The 27952-nt window shown below is 41.0% G+C and overlaps 1 protein-coding gene across 3 annotated transcripts in view; it reads left to right on the top strand.

The window, feature by feature from the left end:
• Window positions 1–27952, top strand: part of CDIN1 (CDAN1 interacting nuclease 1) — a 242271-nt gene that overhangs the window by 200154 nt on the left and 14165 nt on the right. The window contains exon 11 of one of the 3 annotated variants that reach the window (XM_088839824.1): window positions 11686–19362. The exons of the other annotated variants lie outside the window; for them this stretch is intronic. Coding sequence (XP_088695950.1) covers window positions 11686–11692 — 7 coding nt within the window. The 3' untranslated portion in view covers window positions 11693–19362. Of the gene's footprint in view, window positions 1–11685; window positions 19363–27952 lie in introns of those variants that run through there. 3 annotated transcript variants of the gene reach the window in all.

Genomic DNA, 27952 nt, shown 5'->3' with positions numbered 1-27952 from the left:
CATTATCTCCCGGAGTATGCTCGAATTCGTATCCGTTGAGTCGGTGATTATGTTCCGGGTCTGTGTTAAAGTGAATTAGAGAGAGGTGGCCTGACATCTATTATGAAAAAATTTACAAAAGATAGAAGAGAGAGAGAAATTATATCCAAAGTAGAGTTGGGGATCAACCCCAGGCCTTCTGGTCACGGCAGGAAACGTAAGCCATAACAAGCCCCACACTACCCTAAAAGTTGTAGCTAATGTTGATTATGCATTTCATTAGCACATTTCATTTCTTAACGTCATGAAGTAGGGTTCTCCAGAGAAACAAAACTAATAGAATATACATGTGCATATAGTAAGAGATTTATTTTGAGCAGCTGACTCAGGCAGTTGTGGGGACTGGCAACTCTGAGACTCATTGGGCAGGACAGCAGGCTGGAAACTCAGGCAAGAGTCAAGATTACAGTCTTGCATCTGAAATCTTTAGAGCAAGCCAGATGCCTGGAAACTCAGATGGGATTTCTATGTGATAGTCCTGAGGCAGAATTCCTTCCTTACTGGCAAACCTCAGTTTTTGCCCTCAAAGCTTTCATCTTATTGGGTGAGGCTCACCCACATTATAGAGGGTAATCTGTTCCACTTGAAGTCAACTGACTGTAGATGTAATCACATCTACAAAATACCTTCACAACAACACCTGGATTTGTGGTCGATAAAAGAACTGGGCATCATAGCCTAGCCAGGTTGGCATATAACATTTCACCAGCACAGGTATAGACTGTTATCTTCATTTTACGTTTTACATGATGAAACATGAGGATTAACTTAGTATCTTTCTCAGGGTTATTGCTCAAAGGGCTCAGCTGTCTGACTTTGGAACCCAGCTCTCACCCAAATTGCTGTGCTGCCTCCCAAGAACAGAGTCCTGGGAGTGGGAGGTTGGTGAGGGTGAGGGGGATGTCCTTTTCTATGAGGGCTAAGAAACTATGGGGTAAGTTATGTTGCAGTCAGGGCTTCCCTGGTGGCTCAGTGGGTGACAGTGTAGAAGAGGCAGGTTCAATCCCTGGGTCAGGAAGATCCCCTAGAGAAGGAAATGGCAACCCACTCCAGTATTCTTGCCTGAGAAATCCCATGGACAGAGGAGCCTGGTGGGCTACAGTCCATGGGGTATCAAAGAGTTGGACATGACTTACAACTGAACAACAACGTTATAGTCAGCTGATATATCAGGAAACCACCAGCAATTTTCAAAAGCTCTTTTGTCTTATTGGGTCCTTATTAGGTAAACAAATAGGGTGAAATAAACTGTGTCGGGAGAAAGCCTATTTCCTTTCATCTCCCCACTTCTTTTCCTTTGTTTTCTCCCTTCAAGTCTTTCATCTCTTCCCCAGTTCAGTTCAGTTCATTTCAGTCGCTCAGTCGTGTCTGACTCTTTGCGACCCCATGAATCATAGCATGCCAGGCCTCCCTGTCCATCACCAGCTCCTGGAGTTCACCCAAACTCATGTCCATCGAGTCGGTGATGCCATCCAGCCATCTAATTATCTGTCGTCCCCTTTTCCTCCCGCCTCCAATCCCTCCCAGCATCAGGGTCTTTTCCAGTGAGTCAACTCTTTGCATGATGTGGCCAAAGTATTGGTTGCTGCTGCTGCTGCTAAGTCACATCAGTCGTGTCCAACTCTGTGCGACCCCATAGACGGCAGTCCAACAGGCTCCTCTGTCCCTGGGATTCTCCAGGCAAGAACACTGGAGTGGGTTGCCATTTCCTTCTTCAATGCAGGAAAGTGAAAAGTGAAAGTGAAGTCGCTCAGTCATGTCCGACTCTTAGCGACCCCATGGACTGTAGCCTACCAGGCTCCTCCGTTCATGGGATTCTCCAGGCAAGAGTACTGGAGTGGGTTGCCATTGCCTTCTCTGAGCTTGCTTTATTTTATTTTCTGTTTTTCTCACCTTTCCCTCTCTCTTTATATCCTTTTTTAAAATTACTTAATCCTGAAAAATAAAAGAAGGGGGAAAAAGGGATTTATTAGATGTAATTTAAGCTGCTTCTGATATCTGTTGTAGCAATCGTGGCTTGATTGGGTGTTGGGGGGGGAAGGAAGGAAGGAAGAAAACTGAAAAAAGGAGAATGAGAAGGAGGGAGAGGGAAGAATAAGGAAATTCAGCCTTCAGTTCAGTTCAGTTCAGTCGCTCAGTCATGTCCGACTCTCCACGACCCCATGAATCACAGCACGCCAGGCCTCCCTGTCCGTCACCAACTCCCGGAGTTCACCCAAACTCATGTCCATAGAGTCGGTGATGCCATCCAGCCATCTCGTTCTCTGTCGTCCCCTTCTCCTCCCGCCCCCAACCTTTCCCAGCATCAGAGTCTTTTCCAGTGAATCAACTCGTCGCATGAGGTGGCCAAAGTATTGCAGTTTCAGCTTTAGCATCAGTCCCTCCAATGAACACCCAGGATTGATCTCCTCTAGAATGGACTGGTTGGATCTCCTTGCAGTACAAGGGACTCTCAAGAGCCTTAACTCCCTACAAAAGGCAACCTCTTTCTAATTACTTTTGATGGTCTTGTATTTAAGAATTTGGCACATTAGAATCACCTGATACCTAAAAAGTGCTGTGCCCAGACTATATAAGTCAGCATTTATGCATTGGAACCAGTGCTGATTAAAACTCTCTACGTGATGCCAATGAGCAGCCCAGTTTGAGAACCAGTATTACAAAATATTACCCCTGAGACTACTCCCTGGTGACTGGGAGTCACAGTAGCAGTTGCCTCTGGGAAGGACATGGGATTGATGAAGATAAGAAACAAACTTGGAGTGTTCTGTATCTTGTTCTGGGTGGTGCTTAGTTGATATTTTTGCAGTTTGTATTCCTTATTCTATTTATTGGACTTCCCTCGTAGCCCAGTCAGTAAAGAATTCACTTGCAAAGCAGGAGACTGCCTGCGATACAGTGGACTGGGGTTGAATCCTGGATTGGGAAGATCCTCTGGAGAAGGAAATGGCAACCCACTCCAGTATTCCTGCCTGGGAAATCTCATGGACAGAGGAGCCTGGCAGGTTGTGTTACACGTGTATCAAGGCCTCACCATGCCAGGCTCAGGGCACAGGCATGCAATAGTGGTTGGTTCCTGCTGAGATAAATGTCATCACCTGTCAGGGTTGCTCAAACCGAGAGATTGGCTGGAAAATGGGCTCTCTCTGTGGCTAGGCTGTGTTGAAGGAATAGCGGAGTCTGCTGTGTGTTGATTTCTCAACTTCACTCTCAGAGGATGGCTTTTCCAGTCTTCTCCCTCAATCCTGCGAGCACCATGTTCTGATGACATCTGTAATACCTCCAATTCCAAAATGATTTGGTTCCAAGAGGAGGTCAGTTATTTGGAGATATTCATTTAAAGACTGAATTGATTCCTAAAGTAGGAAAGACTGGTCTTATATAACTCAGAATGCATTATAGTACTGGGTTGGCAAAAAAGTTCATTCAGGTTTTTCCATAAGATGGTACAGAAAAACCCAAACGAATTTTTTGGCCAACCCTATATGATTACAAAGTGCCTAGTATATCAGCATTATAGTGATAATGTCAGTGGTTCTCTCCTGCCCTCTCCTGCTTTGTCATTACATGTATATTTCGTCTGCTAGTCTTCAGGTAGACTTAGAATTAAGAAGCTCCTTACTCTTCATGCTGTTTTCAGAATTTAGACCCCCCAAAAAGTTCCAGATGTGCTTTTGCTGTCTGATAAGTGCCCTTTCAACTTCTCTGACTTTGATAGCCACAGGGATCTAATGAATTGGGCTCAGGTAAAGAATGAGAATGAGATTTATCTCCTTCCTCACCAATAGCATTTGGCTCTGGGAGATTTTTGAGACCTGGGATTGTTGTTCCCACAGTGGGTGGGACAACCGACCTACTCATTTGTCCCTAGACCAGTGCTGCCCAAAATAACATTCTGCAGTGATGGAAATGGTTTATATCAATACTGTCCAATACAGGGACCACCAGCAACGCGTGGCTAGTGAACACAGAAACATGGCCAGCATAACTGAGAAAATGAATTTTAACTGTGCTTAATTTTACTCTTGATTTTGATAGCATAAGCGGATGGGGTACCATAGTGGACAGCACAGGTCTAGTTCTGAGGTAGAAGAGCTTCTCTTTCTGACATAAATAAATGTGACATTCTAGGGATGGAGGAGCCTAGTGGGCTGCCGTCTATAGGGTCACACAGAGTCGGACACGACTGAAGCTACTTCGCAGCAGCAGCAGGGTTATCCAGAGAAGATCAACTGGACTCAACCTTAAAATGCGGGATAAAGTATTTCCAAAAAACAACAAATATAGAAGTATTGGGAAGCTGGCCCAGTCAGAGAACTGCATCTGATTCTCTGTTGCTGGATTTTAGTGTTGGTTTGGTTGGGAAAGTAAGTTCAGTTCAGTTGCTCAGTCGTGTCCAATTCTTTGCGACCCCATGAATCACAGCAAGCCAGGCCTCCCTGTCCATCACCAACTCCCAGAGTTCACTCAAACTAACCTCCATTGAGTCGGTGATGCCATCCAGCCATCTCATCTTCTGTCGTCCCCTTCTCATGCCCCCAGTCCCTCCCAGCATCAATCTTTTCCAGTGAGTCAACTCTTTGCATGAGGTGGCCAAAGAATTGGAGTTTCAGCTTCAGCATCAGTCCTTCCAATGAACACCTAGGACTGATCTCCTTTAGAATGGACTGGTTGGATCTCCTTGCAGTCCAAGGGACTCTCAAGAGTTTTCTCCAGCACCACAGTTCAAAAGCTTCAGTTCTTTGGAGATCAGCGTAAGTGGTAGGAAGTAAATTCTATGAGAAGCGAGATCCTAAAGAATCTTGTAAGCCACAGCAAGAGGCTTGGGCTTCACTCTTGAAAATGTGTATCGAAGGGCATGATGAATGGTCTGGTATCAAAACTCATTCAGCAGGTAAGCCTTTCAGCTTATCTGGCCAGGGGAAAAACCTGCAGGTTGCTGAAGATTCTCCTACAGTCCTAGCTGCTGCTCTCAGGTTGTTTAAGAACTCTGACAAGCAGTCATCTGTGCTCCGTGGCAGTACCTCCAGGCCTTGGCACTTCCAAGAGCCACTTCCTGAACACCAGGAGCCCAGATTGGCATGAAATGTCTTCCTGAGGTTGAACTGAAAAGAGATGCCCTGAGGGTCTCTGCAGATGACCCTGTGCAATACTGGGAGCTGGGAGGAGCTGGCTCTGGGACCTGGATGCAGGGCAGAGGGGTTACAACCATAGTCCCTAAGATAACTGGAAACACAGGGTTTAAATTTAGATGAAGGATCACCCCAGTTCTCCCCAAATACTTCACTAGAGCTCTCAAACTAGACATCATACAAATAAAATAAAACTTCTACCTTCTCTGGGTTTTTTCCTCCCTCGATTAAAAAGTTTAGCAATTTGGAGGGGAAGTCTCTGCATCATGGGTTTTTCCTATACTAAAATTTTGAAAGCAGTTAAAAACATTGATTTTCATGGACCTTAAACATTCTAAACTACATTGAGTCACAGATTAAAGTTCTCCCATAGCAAAGAAGTGTAAGTTTTTCTCTGAAAAGTAAAAAGTAGGACTTTTTTGTTGCAAAGATTGTCATAATCTTTGTTTTTCCTTATTTAAAAAAAAAAGATACGAATTTGCTGTTGGGAGTAGTTTTCCTTTGTTTCACGGGAATCTCTGATACCTGCTTTGATTTGAATTTGGTTGATAAACTTTGTAGTATATTTGAATCTTACAAAGACTGCAGGTTTTGTAGACTTCCTCAGGTTCATGGGAACTCAGACCATCTTACACTTCTAGTGCTGATTTCCAGGAGAAACAAAGTGAGAACCAAAAAGAAAATAAATCTGCCCCATTATTAAATTTGTGGTCCCGATGCCTGCTGTTGTTACTACTGTAACAGCCAGGGGTTAAACTGTCAGTTTAACAACTTGTAAAGCTCTTTATCATAGAAAACAAGAAAAACCAATGCCGAATTACCTCAGGAATATTATTGATGACCTAAATGTCATTTTCTGTTTTTATTACTTTTCATTGTATTTAGCTTGTAATTCAAACTGCTTTCTAATTAATTTGGTTTGGCTCAGTTGGAAATAGAAAAAGCTAACTATCTAATAGGTGACACATGTCACAGAAAAACCTTACAACACCCCTTCTTCCCCAAGATCAATCAGCCATGAAACAACTTACCCAACTTTTGTTTTTCTAGCAAATTCTTAAGAAATAACAATAAAATTAAATTTGTCTAGTCCAAAGAACCGGGGAGAAACATGAATGAGCCAAAGTGACCTGAAAGCCCAGTTTTATCTAGCTATAATCTCTTTCCTAGCTGTTAAAATATCCCGAAGCACTCGATCATGTTGCATTTTCGTTTCAGAGCCATGTGTTGTATTTGCCGAGTGCACATGGTCCTGATTTGAACCGCGAGTTCCCCGGCTGTTAAGCGGAGCTCTCGGCTGGCTCAGACCAGGTCTCGAGTAGGTCAAAGGCCGAGAGCCTACATCTTGGTTAGATCTTACCCTCATGGAAACCAGAAGCCTGGGTCAGGGCAGCGGTGCCTGGGCCAGCCCCTGATTAGATTAGGTCTACATTTATCAACTACACAGAGAGTACACTTAACCTTTCAACTCAAGAGTTTTGATGTATCTTTATTTTCAAATGAAACGGTGAATGTTATCCTGCCGAAGTCTTGGCCCAATAGCAATGGAGTATAACATACAGCTTTTTCTAATTTCATCTACTACCAGCTTTAACCAGCAGCAACATGTAAGCATTTTATCTGTTTTCCAAATTTCACAAGTATGATATTTTGACATTTATAGAAAATTACTTTATCATTTTACACCCCTTTCATTTTTTATAGGAATTTAATGTTTGTCTTTGGTTTCTATGTAGCTTTATCTCTATATTTATTTGTTCATTCATTTAGATTGAGACTAGAGCTACTCTATCGATGAATAATAGGTCCATATTTTGAAAATCCATATATGGAAGGAGCTATAAACTACTTTTAAAAATCTGATTTTTTTTTAATTCTCCTAAATATTTGGCTTAAATATTGCTTTGAAATGTTATTTCTTCAGAATTGTATTGTTTGATTCTCTGCAAAGTTCTCATTAAGCTTCTAATAAGACATATTAAATAATACAGTTTGAGAATGGGTTTTTACAGTTCTGTTGAGTCACTTTTTCCTGAGAGGCCTTTGATGCCTTTGAGTGTTGGGCAGTCTTACCTCACAGCTTCAGGGTCTGCCAGGGGTATCCATTTTCCCCCAGTTCTCTGTTGGATAAATTCCTGGAACAGTAATGGTAGTGATGAGCCCAGACGTGAGGAATGGTCTCAATCCACTAGAAGGGACCCAGACCTCATTGTTCATTCGTGTGTTCACTGACTCATTATTGAGTGTCTCCTGTGTTCTAGGGACCTGGGCTTGGGTCAGGTAGTGGATAAAAGGTCCCTGCTGTCTTAGAGCTAACTTTTCTAAATTCTTCAACATCAGTATCCCTGTCTTGTGCCAACACAAGGTTATATGCAACTGTACATTGCGACTTTCAAGATAAAGTTATTCATTTTAAAAGGATTGCTTTTCTTTTCATCACAATGTTTCTGCAGTCTGCTTGTTCAGTTAAGTAAACTCATTTCATGTGACTTTTATAGAATTCCAGCCCAGAATGTGGGTTCAAAGAGGAGAAAGGCTGTGAAGGGCTTTTCAGAGAAATAATTATTTCCCAAATAAAAGAAAGATAAAATGAAATAATTTGAATTATATTGGGAGTGGTTGCCACCCCAATATAGTGGTCTCTTCTTTTTCTCATTTATGTGTAATCTGAATCTTAGAGCCGTTTTGAACTTTGATTGTTTGGTCAGTTCACTTTCATTCTGAAATAACTTTTTAAATTATAGGAATTTCATTTATAAACTTAGTTTCAAAAACTGTGTGAATCATTATTTTTACCTTGATATTTTTGATGCCAAATTTCTGATCTCAAGGTTGTATCATTTTAAAGGTTATTCTGAATTTTTCTATTTACCAAAGAAATAACTATATCAGCAGGAAGCATCATCTTGATTGTCATCAATAGGCATGTCTTTTAATGCACTTAATTTATTGAATATGTATTTGATAGACTAATAAATCAATAACATGTATTGAGCAATCAGTGTAAATAGAATACAAATATTTTCATAATTGTGGCCAAAATTAGTGATGGGGGAAATGAATCCACTTAGATAAGACTATTAGGTTGTTTTTATAATTCATTATAAAATATATAACCTGAACCAGTCCAGGTTCGATGCATGAGACAGGGTGCTCGGGGCTGGTGCACTGGGATGACCCAGAGGGATGGGATGGGGAGGAAGTTGGGAGTGGGGTTCAGGATGGGGAACACATGTACACCCATGGCTGATTCATGTCAATGTATGGCAAAATCAATACAATATTGTAAAGTAATTAGCCTCCAATTAAATTTATATTAAAAAATTTTATTGATCATTATATTTATTTAGTTATAATTATTTGATTATTATATAGTCATTATATTATTTTTATAATTTTCTCAGTTTCTAAATAAATATAGAAGTATACTATACCTTCGCAAACGACCAAAGTCTCTTTCTCACTTTGATCATCTGATGTTGAACAGCCCTTTTTGAACTACTCTGTTGATTGCTAGATCTATTGGAAAATAATGGTCCAACCCCCCTTTTACCCTGATTTTTCAGAAACCTATTTTATATTGAAGGGTTATCAGCATCTAGCTATCAAGACCACCCACTATTGACTTTCCAGATGTCTGATCAACTTGCAGATAACATTTGTTGAGCTCCCACTGTGTACCGGGCTCTGTTCTAGATTTCTCAGTCTGTCTTCGTATTTTTTAGGGTGACTGGAAAAGTATTACTCATGACCTCGTTAATTCTACCGGGGAGTTAGCACTGGGACTGGAGGCCTCTGAATAACTCCTTCTGGGTCTTCACGTGCTTCATTTTAGAGTATTCGTGCCCCTTGTGGTGAGAATGCAGCATTCTGAATGCTCCAGAAGGCATCCTGAATACCAAACACAGCAAGTTTCCCGAGCCCTGGCTTGGACTGTTAAGACCTACATCGCTCTCATGTATACATTTTCTGGGTTTTTGGTTTCATCACAATCTTTCTGCTGCCTCTCACCCACTGCTGTTAGAAGTTTTGAAGATGCTAAGCCCCGCCAGAGTCAGACTGGGGGTACAGCTTGAGGAAGTAGAGAGAGAGGTAGAGTCCCTGAGCTCTAAAGATGCTTCGTGGAGACTGAAACTCCTTTTTCTCGTTGTTGGTATTTAAAATACTTTAGCAAGATTCCTTTCTGCAGGAGGCTCCTTTCCACATTCATATCTTTTAATCATTTTCTCCCCCTCCTTGTACTTTTCTGTATAGAGAAATAGTATCTATGAGACTTGATAGTGAAATGTTTCTTAGAATTAAATCAGTAACTCTTTAAGGTTTTCCGGCTTAATTTGTATATATTTGTCTTGGAATATAGTACCCATCTCTCCAGCATGCAATTTTGTAGTTGTTTGGATGTTGGCTTCAGGGGTGGGAGGGGATGAAGTTATATTTTTAGCCATAGTGATTCTCTTCGTAAATGGTATACACTGTAGTCTGTCCTCCAGTTGATTTACTGCATATGGAACCAACTCACTCTTAAGTACACTCTACAATTTCAGTGGTTTACAAAACCAATAAAAATATAAAATGCTGAAATAAATATTTAAGATTCCTTTTCTGCATTGCACTGAAGATATGATGAAAATAAATTTTAAAAGAAAGTATTTGCACTTGAGGAATTCAGGTAAAAGTCATGAAGCTATAATTAAAAGCAGAGTTGTAGGGACCAAGTAAAATTTGGGAGAGATGATTAAACTTTACTGTTCATCTTATTTTTATCTTATATTCATTTAAACAAAGCCAATCTTGATGGACTATAAAATATACCATATGTTGTCATTTAAAAATAAAGTTCTGTATTGAACTTGAGCATGTCTATCGTGTGGCTATATGCCACCACTCCCCACATCAGAATCCTTCTCAACACAGGGCTTCAAGGAAGCCCTGTGAACCTATTTTCTGTCTCAGTTTTAGATACATCCCCAGCCTTTCTCCTTCTTCATGACCCTCAGCTCTAGCTGGGACGGTTGTCTTATTCCCTTATACACATGCCAGACCCTTCCATCTCACAGCCCATCTTCTACTTAAGTCCAGCTTCTTTCTTCAGTGTTCAAAGCTCATTCCCTACACAGATACAGGGGCAGAAGGAGAGGGCAGGATGAATTGAGAGACTAAGATTGACATATATACATTACCATGTATAAAATAAATGGCTAGCGGGAAGCTGCTGTATAGCACAGGGAGCTCAGCTCAGTGCTCTGTGATGACCTAGAGGGACAGAAAGGGAGGTGGGTGGGAGGGAGGCCCAAGAAGGAGGGGATATATATATACACATATATCTGATTCACTTCGCTGTACAGCAGAAACTAAAGCAACATTTTAAAGCAATTATATTTCAATTTTTAGAATTTTAAAAACTAGAAAGCCTTTCCTGGAGACTGTAGCCCAAATGGAGAGCTCAGTGTTTCCCAAACCTGGCTGCACATCAGAACTAATAGAGGCACTTATTTCATCTCTAACTTCCTCCAGACCTACTGAGTCAGACCTTCTGGGTTTGAGACCTAGGAAAAAGCATTTTATCAAGCTCTCCAGCTGATTTCTGATACAACTACCTAATATTCATTCGCCCTTGATGGTTTGGGAGCCACTGGTGTTATGGAAAGAATCAGTAATTCTGGAGTTTGTTAGACCTAAATTCAAATCTTAGTACCTGCCAAGGTGCTCAGGTTACCAGACCTCAGTGGGACTTGGGTCCAGCAGACTACAAAATTATAATCTCTTTCCCAAAGAACTTTCTGGGGGAAAACCCTGATGCTATGCAGGTTTAAGAAACCACCCAGCTAAGTTGATGCATTGGATAGTTTGAATATAGTAGTCTGAAGGTGGTCTAGTGAATCAGACTGCTTTCCTGAGTGGTGTATGGTCTTGGTGTTGTGGTCGTACTGTCCTGAGTATCAGCAGTGTTCCCCTCTCTCCCTTTTTTAAAATGCAAATAAGGTTTCTGTCTTTGATCCAGAACTGGATTCCAACTGCAGAGTGAGTCTTGATTTCCTACATGCCGGAGCACTCCACCATATGGTGGGTCAAGATATGGGACTGCTTGTGCCAATAGGGGACCAGAAACTATTTAGACAATTTCGAGATTTCAGTGTCATTTAAAGAGGATTTTCCTTTTTTTTTTTTTTTCATTTAGGAGAAGAGAACTGTAGAGTCTTAAAACTAGAAGGAGCCTCAGAAACCATCTCATTCAGCCCTCTTATTAGTTCTTAGTGACTTAGTGCCAGCAAATGCTTAGATCAGAAAATCTCATTAGCTCACCAGAATGAGTTCAGAAACCTCCTTCAAATTGGACGTGTATAAGCCAAAATTATACAGCATTTTAAATTGTTTTAAACTGTAAGTTTAAAATGATTACAATCATTTTTAGTATAATTATATTGACTAGTGTAGTTAGATTGCTTTTAGAGATGGATTTCTTTACAAACTACCGTATTTAGACAATACCTCCTCCCCTGCCTTCTCTCTACAGCTTTTGAAAAGGAATCCTCTTCTCAACCAATAGGCTGATTTGATTAACAACAGTGAACAACTTTGAAGACTTAATCACAATCAACCTCATTTGCTATGTCAAAAATAAAATATGTTTGTTTCTTACTAAGCCTCTATTATGAGATGGACCCTGGACCAGTGCTTTTATATACATTAATTCTGTGGATATAATTTATTAATCCTTACAGACATCCTCAGAGTAGATATTATTTGTGTTTCACTCATAAGGTAACTGAGGCCTGCTTAAAGTCAGATAACTGCTACATGGCTAAGCATGGGGGTCCAATCTAGGTCCAACTCCAGGGGTTCTCAGTTCAGTTCAGTCGCTCAGTCATGTCCGACTCTCCGCGACCCCATGAATCACAGCACGCCAGGCCTCCCTGTCCATCACCAACTCCCGGAGTACACTCAAATTCATGTCCACAGAGTCGGTGATGCCATCCAGCCATCTCATTCTCTGTTGTCCCCTTCTCCTTCCGCCCCCAACCTTTCCCAGCATCAGAGTCTTTTCCAGTGAGTCAGCTCGTCGCATGAGGTGGCCAAAGTATTGCAGTTTCAGCTTTAGCATCAGTCCCTCCCATGAACACCCAGGATTGATCTCCTTTAGAATGGACTGGTTGGATCTCCTTGCAGTATAAGGGACTCTCAAGAGTCTTCTCCAACACCACAGTTCAAAAGCATCGATTCTTCTAAACAGCAGTTAATGATATTAGACCATGATTTAGCCTGAGGGTCCTAAAATTTTGAGTTAAATATTGATTAAAACTATGAACTTTCTCCCCTGTATAACTTTGTACCCATGCAAAATTTTGCCTATGAAATTGCCCCTTAAAGAGCAGGGGTTTGAACTGTGGAAATCCACTTAGAGGTGGATTTTTTTGAATCCATGAATATAGTGCTATGGTTTACTGCCTGCAGTTGACTGAACCTGCAGATAAGGAGGGCAGACTATAGGACTTGAACATCACAGATTTTGGTATCTGTGGCAGGTCCTAGAACCAATGGCCCATGGATACATAGGGTCGATTGTAGTTTCAGAAGATTCGGACTCCCTGAAACCCATGCTACCCAATGAGTGCAAACCTCCAGATTCAGCTTGACAGTAAAGATTGTTAACTAATTACAAGGTAAATAAGCAATTTCCTCATGTCCTTCACATATTGATTTTAGCATCTTAGATAGGAATAGGAAGGTAATCTAGTTAATTCTGTGAATGTATTCCATTGGACTTGGATATATGTTACAACCGGGAGTTCACATTCCTCTTTTTGAGTGAGCAGTGACACCATTTTCTTTAGATTGTTTTTTTTTTGGTTTTTGTTTAGAAATCATGCTCTCACACTCACTTTTGCAAATATAAATAATAATAGTAATAGAATTTTAAAAATAATATGGCCAAGAGGGACCTGAGAGATCATCTAGTACAACCTTCTCATTTACAGATGAGCTGAGAAAGTCTCTGAGACTCTCTCAAGGTCACGCAGCCAATTAGTCAGGGTCAAGCTTGGAGTCCCAGTGCTTTTCCTATCGTATAGACTGAAATATTAGTTAATGGCAAACATATTCAAAGAAATCGCAGGTACCCATTTTGCATCTTGAGTCCATTCATTTCCAAACTGCTAAAACATGCTCTTGCTTGACTGAAAATAAAACAGTAACAAGAGATTTAGCACAAATATTCATTTCAGCCCTATTAAAGTTCAGGTAGAAGCTGAACTACACATTCAAGAATGTAGCCTGGAGGCCAAGAGCCATGATGCTACAATGAGATTGGGCATACTGGCCTGTTGGACAGACCTGTAGTCTGGGTTATCAGCTCAGTGGTTTTACTGAGGTCAGTTACTCCTTTGCATCTTTAACCCATGAACACTTACTGGGCATCAGACTGTGCGCCAGGCCATATGCTGGCCCTTGGAACATGGGGACACCTAAGATCCAACCCCTGTTGTCACAGAGATCTCAGGCATTGTGGGGAACCAATATAGCCCTTACTCTCAGAACATTTTACTCAGTGAAGGAGGGAGCATACTCAATGTCATTCATGTTCCAGACAGCATCTTGGAGGCATTCCTCCTTAGAGAAATGGCTTATTTCCTCAAAGGTTTTCTCCTTGAAGGAAAATATTTTCAGTTTGTGTTAGCAGAGTATTGGCCAGGATACATAATTTTCCCTTCAACAGCAGTTCCTCTTCCAGAAGTAGTCACAGATCAAAACCAGACTAATTAAGAAATAGGAGCTGGTTTTCTTTCACAAGGCCAGTAATTACCAACCCTGGATTTTCAAGGTTGTCTCCAATGATCTTAAGGGACATTGAAAAATTCCCAGAATAAAATTAATTCTCATTCCTTGTAATTTTTAAGCCAAATACATACAAGGATTACACACCACAGTAAAAAGTTAGTGGTATGGCAAAAACAAACTATATAAGGAGAAGCTGGATTCCCAAAAGTGGGTAGGTGGGGTTATTCTGTTAGGTCAGCAAAAATGTGATGATGTAGCCATTAACAATCATTCACCTTTTACAAGAAAATGAATATAAACTACATCTTAATACTACTTATTTACTTCTAGTCAATCATCACTCTCAAAGTGAACTAATCATTCAACATATTGGTTCTTGTTTTAAGATGATTCTGTACTAAGCTGTGAAATGGTAATGGCATTTTCAGATTTTAAATTTTTGTGATATTTTAAGTTGTAAACAACTCTTTCAAACCAGGAGAGAGAGAAAAAGAGAAAGCGTGAGCAAGCACGATTGTGTGTGTGTTGATATGAACGAACGTATGCAAGAGTTTTTCATCAGGGATTTCTCAATGCATTATAATGCAAATTGCATTTTTAAACCAGCCAAACTATTGATGGCTTTATTGAATGGAATAATTTATTTCATAAGTATTTTAGTCAGATGACATTTCATCATCAAACAACAGTAAACATAATAGCCATTTCCCATAAGACTATTCTCTTGAGCCAAGGGCTTAAAAAAGAAAATAAAACTTGCCTTGTTCCAAACATAGCATTGTACTAAAGAGTTGTTTATTTCACTAGAAAAGAAAAGAGTTCTGCCAGCCAGACGTGGTGGACCAGAAAAACATGCCGCTATGTCAGACCATCCCAAGAAATCTCCATTTTTTTCTTCCTTTCCTAATAATGTTTGACAAGTAGAGATGAATTTTTAAAATCCAAGTCTCTTTTATGCCATTCATTGGGATAATACTATAAAATCTCTCCTCGGGTACTCAGAGTATTACAACATCAATGACCTGTCAGCAGCTGCATACAGTTTTTCTTTTTAAGACTGTGTAAAGCTATGGTTAAATTCTAATTTTCTAAAATAGGTTTAAGTATGGGGCGAGCCAAAATTAGGTGCACTTTTCTTGCTAGAAATCAGACCACAAATTGCACATTGTACTTACAAAGATGATTAAGGCGGTCCAGCCGCACACCAGCAGTTCAGCAGATTAATTGGAGCATGCAGATTTGTGTAAAAACATATGTTGGGACTGGGGAAACCTTTTTTTTTTTAATGCTGTTCAAAAGTTTTTTTTATTTTTTTACTTCAAGTTCCACTGTATAATTTGTACAGTATCTAATTCTCCCCTAAAAGTCTCAGATTAAATTCATATATGCCAGGGGTCCAATATTTCGGCGTTTTTGTCAAAATGGAAATGCCTTATTGGTATCTTTCTCCCAATTAGCCAGTGGCAACCTTTTTCACTTAGTAAACCTCAAAGTGTTCATTATTTTAAAATTGTTGCATGATGAAACCAGAGCGACTTGTTTAAACAAGGCATAGACTTGGGAGCCAAATGGAGCTGGAGCCTTTGAGCCCTGATTCACAAGGACATACAGTGAGCACTTGGGAAATATAAGTTGGAATTCGCTGGAAAATGTGAATTAAAAATAACTCTCAAAGATTTGAGATCAAGTATGCAAAGTGCCTGGCAGTGTGCCTGGTGCTTAGCGGAGAGCTCAGTGTAGCGTGGGGAGGAGGGTGGAAGTGGTGGCTGAGGCAGCCCGGTGGAGGATGATCGTGGTAGCTCTGTGTGTGGTGGGAGTGAACTTGGACATCTAGGCAGTTAAGTCAGTTATTTCAGGGGGAAAAAAATCAGAGTCTAGCAAGCAGTACTTACTTAAAGCAGCTGTGAAGAGCTTCACATGTAAATTTCTTGCGGTGTTCCTAAGATGCAACAATCACTGCAATGTTCAACAAACACTGGTCTTGGTGCCCTTATATGCTTAAGACTATGTCTGCTCTAAAGTTTTCTGTTGCTCTTATTGCGTTTACTTTTCAGCAGTGAAAAAGAATCTCTCATTCTGTGGCTAAAATCCCAGTCTCTCATGAAGTTTGTTATTGTTGGAATTTAGCTGAATCTCATCTTAAACAATGCTTAAATCTTGAGTTATCCAGTCTCCGCGCTTTCCCTTTGGTTCTGTTTGGTAAGTAAATCCCTCCTTTGTTTCTCAGTTTCTTCACATACTGGGTATCTGTCCTCCCCTCTGCTATTTTTCCCTGCAGTCCCATAAACATAATTGTTGTGCCATGGCGACTCTTGTAGAAATAGGCTGGAGTTCCTGTAGACACCATTTTCAGGATAGTTCCTTGGTACTGCAAGTGGGTGACTTCCCGCCCAAGTGAAACCATCTAATACTGCCAAGTGCTCTTTTATTTGGAATGATCTATGGGATTGAGTCCAGATGTCAGAGTACCATCCTGTAAAGTCTAGTTTGCTTGCACACATATTCACCAAAAGGGGCCTCTGTGATTCTTTCCTTTATATATTTCTGAGACTGGATTAACATTACATGGAGCAAGTTCCAGGTCATTGATCCAGCCAAAGGAAAATACCTGTTAAGTCAATCACAGAACAGCTCATGCTGTTCTCATATACTTGGGCTCCCAACATAGCAAAATTATAACTGTAGCAATTTTGCCAAAAAGAGGTACTGGGAAGTGATGACCACTAATTTCAGTAATTTTTCTGATGTTATTCTGGATCCTGCTGTTAACTAAAGAGAAGAGTTTGATGGACTAACTCGGCTTCAGTTGTTCATCTGAAAAAAAGCTGGATGACCACCAATATTTGGAGAGTGCATGACTTACTAACCCATTATAGTAACTGAGTAATTACTCAGTTGAGCAGCCATTATAGAAGGGGAAACTTAGCCCAGAACACCTGTGAGGCAGGTGAGCGCAAGTGACACTGATACATATATGCATGTATATATAGTTTAGTTCAAAAAAGAGTCACTGATCATAGCCTGAGCTGGTGATTGGACTTGGTGATTGGGCTTTTTGCACATTGTAGTTTGATAACTGTCTCTCCTGTGATTTTCTCTATGAAACTGTTCCCATTACTGTGTGCAGATAGCTAATTAAAAGTCAAGCACCTCGCAGGAGCTCAAATACTTTTTGCAGAAAGAATCAGTAATAATTCTTGAACCGAGGATTTATTATAAATGAGAAACTGCTTTCCCAAAGTTTAATTTAACCCTTCATTTGTTAGTTTGACTCACTTTTATACCAAATAAACAGCTGAATCCATACTGCTCATTGTGGTTGCACAAATACCTGAAAGATCTTTTATAGTATTGGCTAATATTTTAATAATTCTACCTAAAACTTCATTAAATTGAGATCAACAAGTTACACTAGACATGGGGATTATGATGTATTTTGATCTAATACAAAGCTTATTGGGCTTCCCAGGTGGCACAGTGGTAAAGAATCCGCCTGCCAATGCAGGAGACTCGGAAGACTGGGTTTGATCCCTGGGTCAGGAAGATCTCCTAACGGTGGGCATGGCAGCCCATTCCAGTATTCTTGCCTGGAGAATCCCGTGGACAGAGGAACCTGTGGGGCTACAGTCCAGGGGGTTGCAGAGTCAGATATAACTGAGGACTAAGCATACACATGCACACAGTTTATTAATCCTAACTTCCCATAGATTCCAGAGTTTAAATTCTGACAGTGTTCATCAAGTAAGAGAACATTAAGAAGAAACAAATAAGGAATATTTCTAAATCAGCATGCATGTCCTTAATATAAAATTCATTTCATTTTTCATTTGAGTTCAAGGCAAAGAAATACATATTTTTAAAGTAACTTTTTAGTCCTTTAGTTAAAATCTCAGTTCTCAGTCCTGTGTGAATGAATGGAACAGATTCGTTTACTTTCTTTATCTCCTCCTAACTCTGCTTAACAATACTACTACTTATCTTTTTTTAAATTATTTTGATAAACTGTAGTATTTCTGAAATTGTGCTAAGTGTATACACATTTCAAAGTTGTAGACGTTTGTCCGCCGTGTGTATGATATACTCCTCCTCGGTGGACCCATCATCTCATTGTGACAGCCCTTCATGTTTATTCTATCAGCATCCAAATCTTTTTGTCTGTGTCTTTCTGATTGGGTTTATGGACACAGCTCCCAGAAGTTCAGTGTTTTGTGTATATGAGGTCCTATGTGTGTGCTCAGTCACTTCAGTCATATCTGTGACCCTTTATGACCCTGTAGACTGTGGTCTGCCAGGCTCCTCCGTCCATGGGATTCTCCAGGCAAGAATACTTGAGTAGGTTTCCATGCCCTCCTCCAGATGATCTTCCTGTCCCAGGGGATCAAACCCACATCTCCTGTGTCTCCTGCATTGCAGGTGGATTCTTTACTGCTGAGCCACCAGGGAAGCCTGGGAGATCCTATTAGACCCCAGTATATAAGTCACCTTTGCTCCCCTGGTGGCTCAGATGGTAAAGAATCTCCCTGCAGTGCTACCCATTCTAGTATTCTTCCCTGGAGAATTCCATGGAACTACCATACAGTCACACAGAATGGGACACTGCTGAGCAGCTTTTACTCTTTTTTCTCATATAAGCCACTCACCCATTACCTGCCACCCACCCTACCTCTAACCTGCTCTCGTTCTCTTCCCACCATCTCTCGTCTGCACTTGGGGTTTCCACTTCCCCACGTCTCTGCAGTCTTTCAGCAAAGCTGGTACACAGCAGCTGCTCACCAGACGCAGCACAGGTGAACACCCTGACCACGTTTCTGTCTCTAACACTGTTAAGCCCACCCCTTGACTTTCGGATCCCACGCTTTCCTGATTCTCCTTCTGCCCTGTTAGTACCTCTCTAACAGGATCTGCACCACCTTCTTGGCTGGTTCCCCTTCCTCCACAGCTCCTGACATTCTCAGTCCCCCATTCCCATCCTCAAACCCCCACTCTCTCTCTACTCGCTTAGCCAAATCTTGTCTGCATGTCTGTCTTCCAAATTTGTATCATCCATTTGGATCTTGTCCTTAAGTGCCATTCTTTTAACTGCCTACTGCACTGATTTTCAAACTGACTCCTAGGGAGTCTCCTTTGTACCAGACCCAATCGCTTGTATTCTTATCCTTACCCTGTCCATACCCTTCCTTCTCAATCTCACATTCTTCTCTCAGCCTTGAAAACCAAGTAGAAATTTCGACTCTTTAGTGAAATCTCCCTCACTGGCACTCCTCTACCTCCTCCTCAACACCACTGAACTGTGGTCGCTTTTCAGAAATTACAGCGCAGTAATTAGTAACTATCCTTTCATATTCTGAACTCACATTTTCATTTCCATCAGCAAGGATACTAGATATTTTTACCTTCTAAGCCCCTTACCATTCAACCTCCCTATAATCACTTGTACATAACATTTAAAGTTACTCAGTCTTTTGTTATTTAAATATCCTAAGATTAGAATATATTTAACTTCCCAAAATCTATTAGGTTAATTAATATTAAATAAGTTAATATGTTCTTAATCATAATACTATTGTGATCATATACATATTTATGCATTTTATTAATTTTGAAATAGATTTTGATTGTAGCATAATCAGTTTTGCCACTTAAGACATGACTTCTATCTGTAATGAAAAATATTACGAGTCCTTGTGTTTTAATTTCATCCCTAAGGTATAGCTACTAGGAATCATAGCCAAAGAGCAAAATCAGGTAATGTGTACAATTTATTTGATGTTTCTCTTAAATAGGAAGGTGATTATATTTATACTTTTTGATAGGAATTATACAACTTACAGTTGTAAAATTGGAATAAGGCCAATATATTTTTACAGGTTACCTAAAAGGTAAAATACTCACATTTAAAAAGAAATATAATTCTTGTTGATGTATGACAAAACCACAAAGTTCTGTAAAGCAATTATCCTTCAATTAAAAAAAATTTTTTTTAAGATAATTATATTTTTTTAAAAACCCAGATGAGTAGCTTGGAATCAGGCATGATTTGTTTTAATTTTTAAAACTCTAATTAGCACATCCTGACAGATAAAAATTAATGTTACCTTCCAATGTTTTAGGATGCCTGACAAAAATCCCATTTTATAGGATTGAAAGGTTTGCCTGTGTGAACAACGTGAGAAGGAGCTTGTCAGAGTGATGACATCAAATGTGAAATATCTCAATTAGTCTCAAAACAAAATTATTGCCTAAATATATTTTAATAGTGCTTAGCAATCATATCAAATTCATAACATTTAAATACTCTCTGAATAATAATAATGAATCCTTTGATCCCTCTACACGAGATAAGATATAAACTGTAAAGATTCATATTTTATTCTAACCCAACTGGAAGAGTAATTAATGTAAGAGGGAACATAGGGTAAAATGGTTCAACAGAACTTTCCAAGTTCCCTCTGTCATCCCTGGATTCCAAGTCAGCAGATCTCAGTCCTAAGGTCAATGTCTTCCAATAAGCTTCTGAGGACTCACTCAGCTTCCCTAAATACAACATCTTCCTAATCAGCGTTTCCTTGAAAGCATAAAGCACTGTATTTCCTCCTGCCTGGAAAAAGAAATGGGGCTGGGGGAGGCGGGGGATGTCTTCACAGCTTAGGTATTTGCTCCTTTAATCAAGATTTCTCCTCCTTTAAGCCTTATCTAGATTAGTGAAATAAAGCAATGTGCTTTTCTTCATGTTTCCTAAAATAAAAAGACAGAAAAGACTGAAGTGTCCTCTAGACTGTCCCCAGTGACACTACTGACAAACAAAATTGCAAACTATTTTCTTGAGCTGATGTTCAATTCTTTCAGTTCAGTTCAGTCACTCAGTCATGTCCGATGATTTGAGAGCCCATGGACTGCAGCTCGGCAGGCTTCCCTGTCCATCACCAACTCCTGGAGATTCCTCAAACTCAAGTCCATCGAGTTGGTGATGCCATCCAACCATCTCATCCTCTGCCATCCCCTTCTCCTCCAACCTTCAATCTTTCCCAGCATCAGGGTCTTTTCACATGAGCCAGTTCTTCGCGTCAGGTGGCCAAAGTATTAAAGTTTCAGCTTCAGCATCAGTCCTTCCAATGAATATTCAGGACTGATTTCCTTTAGGATGGATTTGTTGAATCTCCTTACAGTCCAAGGGACTCTCAAGAGTCTTCAACACCACAGTTCAAAAGCCTTAATTCTTTGGCACTCAGCTTTCTTTATAGTCCAACTCTCACATTCATACATGACTACTGGAAAAACCATAGCTTTGACCTCTGTTGGCAAAGTAATGTCTCTGCTTTTTAATATGCTGTCTAGGTTGGTCATAGCTTTTCTTCAAAGGAGCAAGCATCTTTTAATTTCATGGCTGCAGCCACCATCTGCAGTGATTTTGGAGCCCAAGAAAAAAGTGTCTCACTGTTTCCATTGTTTCCTCATCTATTTGCCATGAAGCAATGGGACCGGATGCCATGATCTTAGTTTTCTGAGTGTTGAATTTTAAGACAACTTTTTCACTCTCTTCTTTCACTTTCATCAAGAGGCTCATTGGTTCTTCGCTTTCTGCCATAAGGGTGGTGTCATCTGCCTATCTGAGGTCATTGATATTTCTCCAAGAAATCTTGATTCCAGCTGGTGCTTCAGCCAGTCTGCATTTTGCATGATGTACTCTGCATATAAGTTAAATAAGCAGGGTGACAATATATAGCCGTGATGTACTCCTTTCCCGATTTGGAACCAGTCTATTATTTCATGCCCAGTTCTAACTGTGGCTTCTTGACCTGCATATGGATTTCTCAAGAGGAAGGTCAGGTGGCCTGGTATTCCCATCTCTTTAAGAATTTTCCACAGTTTGTTGTGATCCACACAGTCAAGGATTTGGCATAATCAAAAAAGCTGAAATAGATGTTTTTCTGCAATTCTCTTGCTTTTTTGTTGATCCAGCAGATGTTGGCAATTTGATCTCTGGTGCCTCTGCCTTTTCTAAAACCAGCTTGAACATCTGGAAGTTCACGATTCACATAACTGTTGAAGCCTGGCTTGGAGAATTTTGAGCATTACTTTGTTAGCATGTAAAATGAGTGCAATTGTGTGGTAGTTTGAGCATTCTTTGGCATTGCCTTTCTTTGGGATTAGAATGAAGACTGACCTTTTCCAGTCCTGTGGCCACTTCTGAGTTTTCCAAATTTGCTGGCATATTGAGTGCAGCACTTTCACAGCATCATCTTTTAGGACTTCAAAAGGCTCAGCTGGAATTCCACCACCTCCTCTAGCTTTGTTCATAGTGATACTTCCTAAAGTCCATTTGACTTCGCATTCTAGGATGTCTGGCTCTAGGTGAGTGATCGCACCATCGTGGTTATCTGGGTCATGATAATCTTTTTTGTATAGTTCTTCTGTATATTCTTGCTACCTCTTCTTAATATCTTCTGCTTCTGTTAGGTCTATACCATTTCTGTCCTTTATTGTGCCCATCTTTGCATGAAATGGTGCTTTGGTATCTCTAACTTTCTTGAAGAGATCTCTAGTCTTTCCCATTCTATTGTTTTCCTCTATTTCTTTGCACTGATCACTGAGGAAGGCTTTCTTTTCTCTCCTTGCTATTCTTTGGAACTCTGCGTTCAAATGGGTATTATCTTTCCTTTTCTTCTTTGCCTTGCACTTCTCTTCTTTTCTCAGTTCAAAAGCATCAGTTCTTCAGCCCTCAGCCTTCTTTATGGTCCAGCTCTCATATCTATACCTGAGAACTGGAAAAACAATAGCTTTGACTATATGGACCTTTGCTGGAAAAGTAATGTCTCTGCTTTTTAATACACTGTCTAGGTTTGTCATAGCTTTTCTTCCAAGGAACAGGCGTCTTTTGATTTCATGGCTGCATTCACCACCTGCAGTGATTTTGGAACCCAGGAAAATAAAGTCTCTCACTGTTTCCGTTGTTTCCCCATCTATTTGCCATGAGGTAATGGGACTGGTACCGCAAGGAGATCCAACCAGTCCATTCTGAGGGAGATCGATCCTGGGTGTTGATTGGAAGGACTGATGCTAAAGCTGAAACTGCAATACTTTGGCCACCTCATGCGACGAGTTGACTCACTGGAAAAGACTCCGATGCTGGGAAAGGTTGGGGGCGGGAGGAGAAGAGGACGACCGAGAATGAGATGGCTGGATGGTATCACCGACTCTGTGGACATGAGTTTGAGTGAACTCAGGGAGTTGGTGATGGACAGGGAGGCCTGGCGTGCTGTGGTTCATGGGGTCGCGGAGAGTCGGACACAACTGAGAGACTGAACTGAACTGACCTGAATGGGACTGGATCCCATGATCTTAGTTTTTTGAGTGTTGAGTTTTATGCCAGCTTTTCACTCTCCTCTTTCACCTTCATCAAGAGGCTCTTTAGTTCCTCTTTCTGTCATATGAGTGGTGTCATCTGCATATCTGAGGTTATCTAAATCTTCTGTGACCTTTTCTGCTTGTTGTGGTATGTGTTTGAAATTTAAGTGGTAAATCTAAGCAAAATGAAGAGGCAAAATAAGAACGTTTGCTGTTAAAATATTACAGTGTAATATACTTGCAGAATGAATGGCATTAATTCTAACAAATAAGCGAGATTCAATCAGAGAACAAACCTCTTTTGTTAATCATCTCTCAGTTAAATTAAAACAAAGTCTGTATTTCACACTAGGAGTCTAACATTAGGCTTCCTCTTAAAATTATGCCCCAAATGTGATATCCTTCTGTCTTGTGAAGGTTATTTCCGTCTTCTTCTGACATGTCCTATCTTGTGCTGGAGAGCTTGAGAGCAGCATCTGACCACCTGCAGGTATTATAGTGAGGAGTTTTCAGCATATGACGTGGGGACTATTAGTCCTACCAGAGACAGATCCCGTCTAGAACCAGTGTATAATCTTGGGTGAGATCAAAGAATTATTTCAAACGGTGACTGTAATCTATTTCTGTAAGGCCAGTGCTTGGTCTGTTAAATAAGCCTGAAGGGTGTTATCAATGTGTCAGGATCTCTGAGTGATTGATCTGTGTTGGGTAGATCATGAAAATAGACAGAAAACACAGGGGTTGCTTCCCTGTGGAAATCGTGGTGGTGAATTGCCATGTGTGTCCCTGTTAGGAGCCTAGCTGATCTGATTAGGGACATAACAGCTTTACAGATGGGACTTTGGGACTCTTAAGATCTTCCATGTCTTTCTGTGAAGTTCAAATAAAACTGCCTCTTGCTCTTCAGTCTCAAGCACAGACTTTGGCAGTAATCAGGACTGTCGCCAGCAATCTTTCCCAGTCTTACATTCTAAATACTTCTTTCCCAGAGCTGTTATCACTCAGAAGTATGGCTAGAGGTGGATTTGTATTCACCCAAAAGGTAAGGAGGGCCTTCCTTAGAGGCTCAGATGGTAAAGAATCTGCCTGCAATACAAGAGACCTGGGTTCAGTCCCTAGGTTGGGAAGATCCCCTGGAGAAGGGAATGACTACCCACTCCAATATTCTTGCCTGGAGAATTCCATGGACAGAGGTGGGCTACAGTCCATGGGGTTGCAAAGAGTCAGACTGAGCAACTAGCACTTTTTTTTTTTTTTTCGCAAGAGGTGAGGAAGGAGTATTAGTGTGGTACTATTCCGTACCACAACGGCTGAGGTGACAAATCCAAACTAAAAGAGAGAAGTTTCTGTCTCATTTTCCTGTGAAAATATTCCAGCAAAAATTTGCTCAAAGGTAGGAAGTGTGAAAAGCAGTAGCTTTAACTTCCCCTTTACTGTGCCAGTCAACACCAATGGCTGTCCTGCTTTGGGAAGTAGGAAAGCTTATCAAGTGAACAAAAGCAAATGAGGTAAGTAAAGCAAATATTGGTAACAGCACTGTTTTGAAACTATTGAGCCCATTCTTTGTATGCCATTAGATTCAAGATCTAGACTACGCCTAAGCAAAATAGCTGTGCAAAGACCCTCTGTGTAACTTTTCTACCTTTCATTCATTAATTCAGCCAATATTTATTCAACATCTGCTGTGTGGCATATGGGCTTCCCAGGTAGCTCTAGTGGTAAAGAATCCGCCTACCAATGCAAGAGATACAAGAGACACAGGTTCAATCCCTGGGTCAGGAAGATGCCCTGGAATAGGAAATGGCAACCCATTCTAGTATTCTTGCCTGGAAAATTCCATGAACGGAGGAGCCTGGCAGGCTACCGTCCATGGGGCCGCAAAGGGTCAGACACGACAGAGAACACATACACACACACGTGCCTTGTAGCACCAGATGCCAAGTAATGGTAAAGTAGACAGGACATTGCTTTTATGGAATATATGTCTATAAGGGAGGTAAACATTAAACAAAAATAAATATGTAATTGTAACATCTCTCAAACTTAAGAGTTTGGCAATGAGAAACCAGTTCATTTTGCCATTTTGCTTCTGACTCCTTTAAAATCATAAATTTCATAAATCAAAATAAATTCCATAAATAAAAGTAAGTTTTATAATGAAGTATTTTATATATTTTATAATGATATATGTCTGCAGTCATAATATTCAAAAATAATGGTAAGCCTAGGTATTGTTTGTGCAGGCATCAGACCTAATATTAAGCATTTCATTATTTATTATTGGATGAGAATTTGGACTTAACCAGCTGCCATAACTGGTGGGTCATATTTGTCTTCCCTTTTCCTTCAACAAATATTTTTTTAAATAGTGATAATGGATCTGTTCTTGGCCTTCTTTATAATGGAGTGGGGGTAGAGTTTTCTCTGTCTTTGACATTAAATGTTACTGGTCTGACAAGGACTTCAGCTACATCAACAACCACACACAAAAAGTAAGGTCTTTGGCAAGCACGAGGCACTCACAGATTACTTCAAATATCATCTTGCATTGGCCTTAGCATGGCCTGTTAGTTCAAGCCCTAAAAATAAACACCTATTAATCAGCTAATGGCAACATGGATGGACCGGCTCTCTGACTGTGGGGACCTCAGTCTAACCTCATTCAATAGCTTGTCTTATGTCACCCAGGATGAGGTAGTTTGCAGCCAGGAATGCCTCTAAAAGAAGACAGTCAAAAGCTGAACTAAATGTTTAAAATAACCTCTGTAACTCCTCTCCACACTGACAGATTGCTTTCAAGTCGAATAGAGTCAAACCACAGCACCAGCCCTAGTGGCCTTCCTGGGGCCGACTCAGAGCCGCAGAGTTTGTCAAGTGAAACTGCAGGTTTGGCGGAGCTCTCTCTCTCCCTTGTCTTGCTTTTAATCAGAAAACAACCTGAGGAGAACTCACTCCTGGAAGTCCTTATCTTCATAAAATGTAACTAATGACTCCTGTTAAGTTCAATAAGGTTGCTGTGTAAGTCACTAAGGAAACTGTTGGCCAGTCACCTCCTGCCCGCAGACCTCTCAAAGAATACAAGCTGGAGGGACCCCCGTGGAGCTGGGCTGTGACTGTTTATATACATGTACTTTGTCCCAGCGACAGTGGAAAGCTGAGCCCTCAATATAGCTTTCAGTTTCTTGTTTTTGCTGGGTTGTTTTTTTTTTGAATGGCAGTCTTTTTTCTGTATATAGTGGAAATGGGGGGAGGGAGAGAGATTTGTTTTAATGTATACTTTTCTCTAATGTGTTTACCCCCAAATAAGTGAGCTGTAGTACATACTTTGGCCCCACACAAAGTAAATATTTAGCTCACAAATTCCATACAGAAACATGGCCCTGGGTATTTGGGTTTCATAAAAGAGGATTAGCCTGGGGCAAAGGGCTGGTGTGCCTGCTCCACGGGATCCGGAGGAACGGGCCCTCCACTTGTGTACCACCCCTCTGGCCCTCAGCAGCCTCACTCCCACCCCACTTTTCCAAATGTGTCTTCTGCCGGGTCCGTGATCTTTGTTGGTTCTGACCTTTTCTGAACCGCCCCTGAAGCCCCCAGGCTTTTGTGCATCACGATGTCTGTGCATCTCCCTCCACCAGAAGCACCCTCCCTGTCTTACCACTGAGCCAACATGACCTCCAGACGCCAAGGTCACCTCGCTTCTGCTCAGAGCCTTCCCTCCCCTTCTTGGGGCCACTGTAGGGCCTTCTGCACAGTTCTCGCGCAGTCTGTCCTCCAGATCTATCTGTCTCTGTTGTTGTTCAGGTGTTCAGTCATGTCCTACTCTTTGCAACCCCATGGACTGCAGCACGCCAGGCTTCCCTACCCTCCACCGTCTCCCAGAGTCTGCCCAAACTCGTCCACTGAGTCAGTGATGCCATCCAACCATCTCATCCTCTGTCGTCCCCTTCCCCTTCCACCTTCAATCTTTCCCAGCATCAGGGTCTTTTCTAATGAGTCAGCTCTTCGCGTCAGGTGGCCAAAGTATTGGAGTTTCAACATCAGCCCTTCCAATGAATATTCAGGACTGATTTCCTTTAGGATGGCCTGGTTTGATCTCCTTGCAGTCCAAGTGACTCTAAATCGACTTCTCCAACACCACTGCGTTTTAACCTACTTGTCCACCTTACTCCTAAAAGCCCCTGGAAAACAGGGATGGTATCAAGTATTCTTTGAATCTAGGTGACTTGAATCTGAAATGGGTTAAACACTGGGCCTCACGTTTACTAGAATGCCTTCCTCTAGATGTATTTAAAAGGGGATCGATCAGAGGAATGATTCACAAAGCCCAGCCCTGAAGAATGACTCAAAACCTTCAGAAGGACAGATAAGATATTTTTCACCATGCAGACCTTCAACACAACCCGCATCCAGCCCAGGGGAGCCTGCTGGCTGTGCTAGATTTAAGGTCTATTTCCAGGTGACATCAGTTCAACCCACCTCCCGTGTGTTTGTCTGCTCTGGCAGTCAGGTGTCTCCTGCTCACCTCACCACCCTGTTGGTAACTGTCTTCTGGAGTTGGGCCAGTGTGCCTTTTCACTCCCTCAACACAGTTTCCCTAATCACTTGGAAACATCCCTGCCTCGGTGCTACATCTGGCATTAAATCAGTCATGCAGTTAAAAA

Source organism: Moschus berezovskii, chromosome 9 (assembly GCF_049115385.1).
Source record: "Moschus berezovskii isolate FMDL1 chromosome 9, NW_MosBer_1.0, whole genome shotgun sequence".
Classification (NCBI taxonomy): Eukaryota; Metazoa; Chordata; class Mammalia; order Artiodactyla; family Moschidae; genus Moschus; species Moschus berezovskii.
The sequence above is the reverse complement of the archived record's forward strand: the minus strand, read 5'-3'. Positions and strand labels throughout refer to the sequence as shown.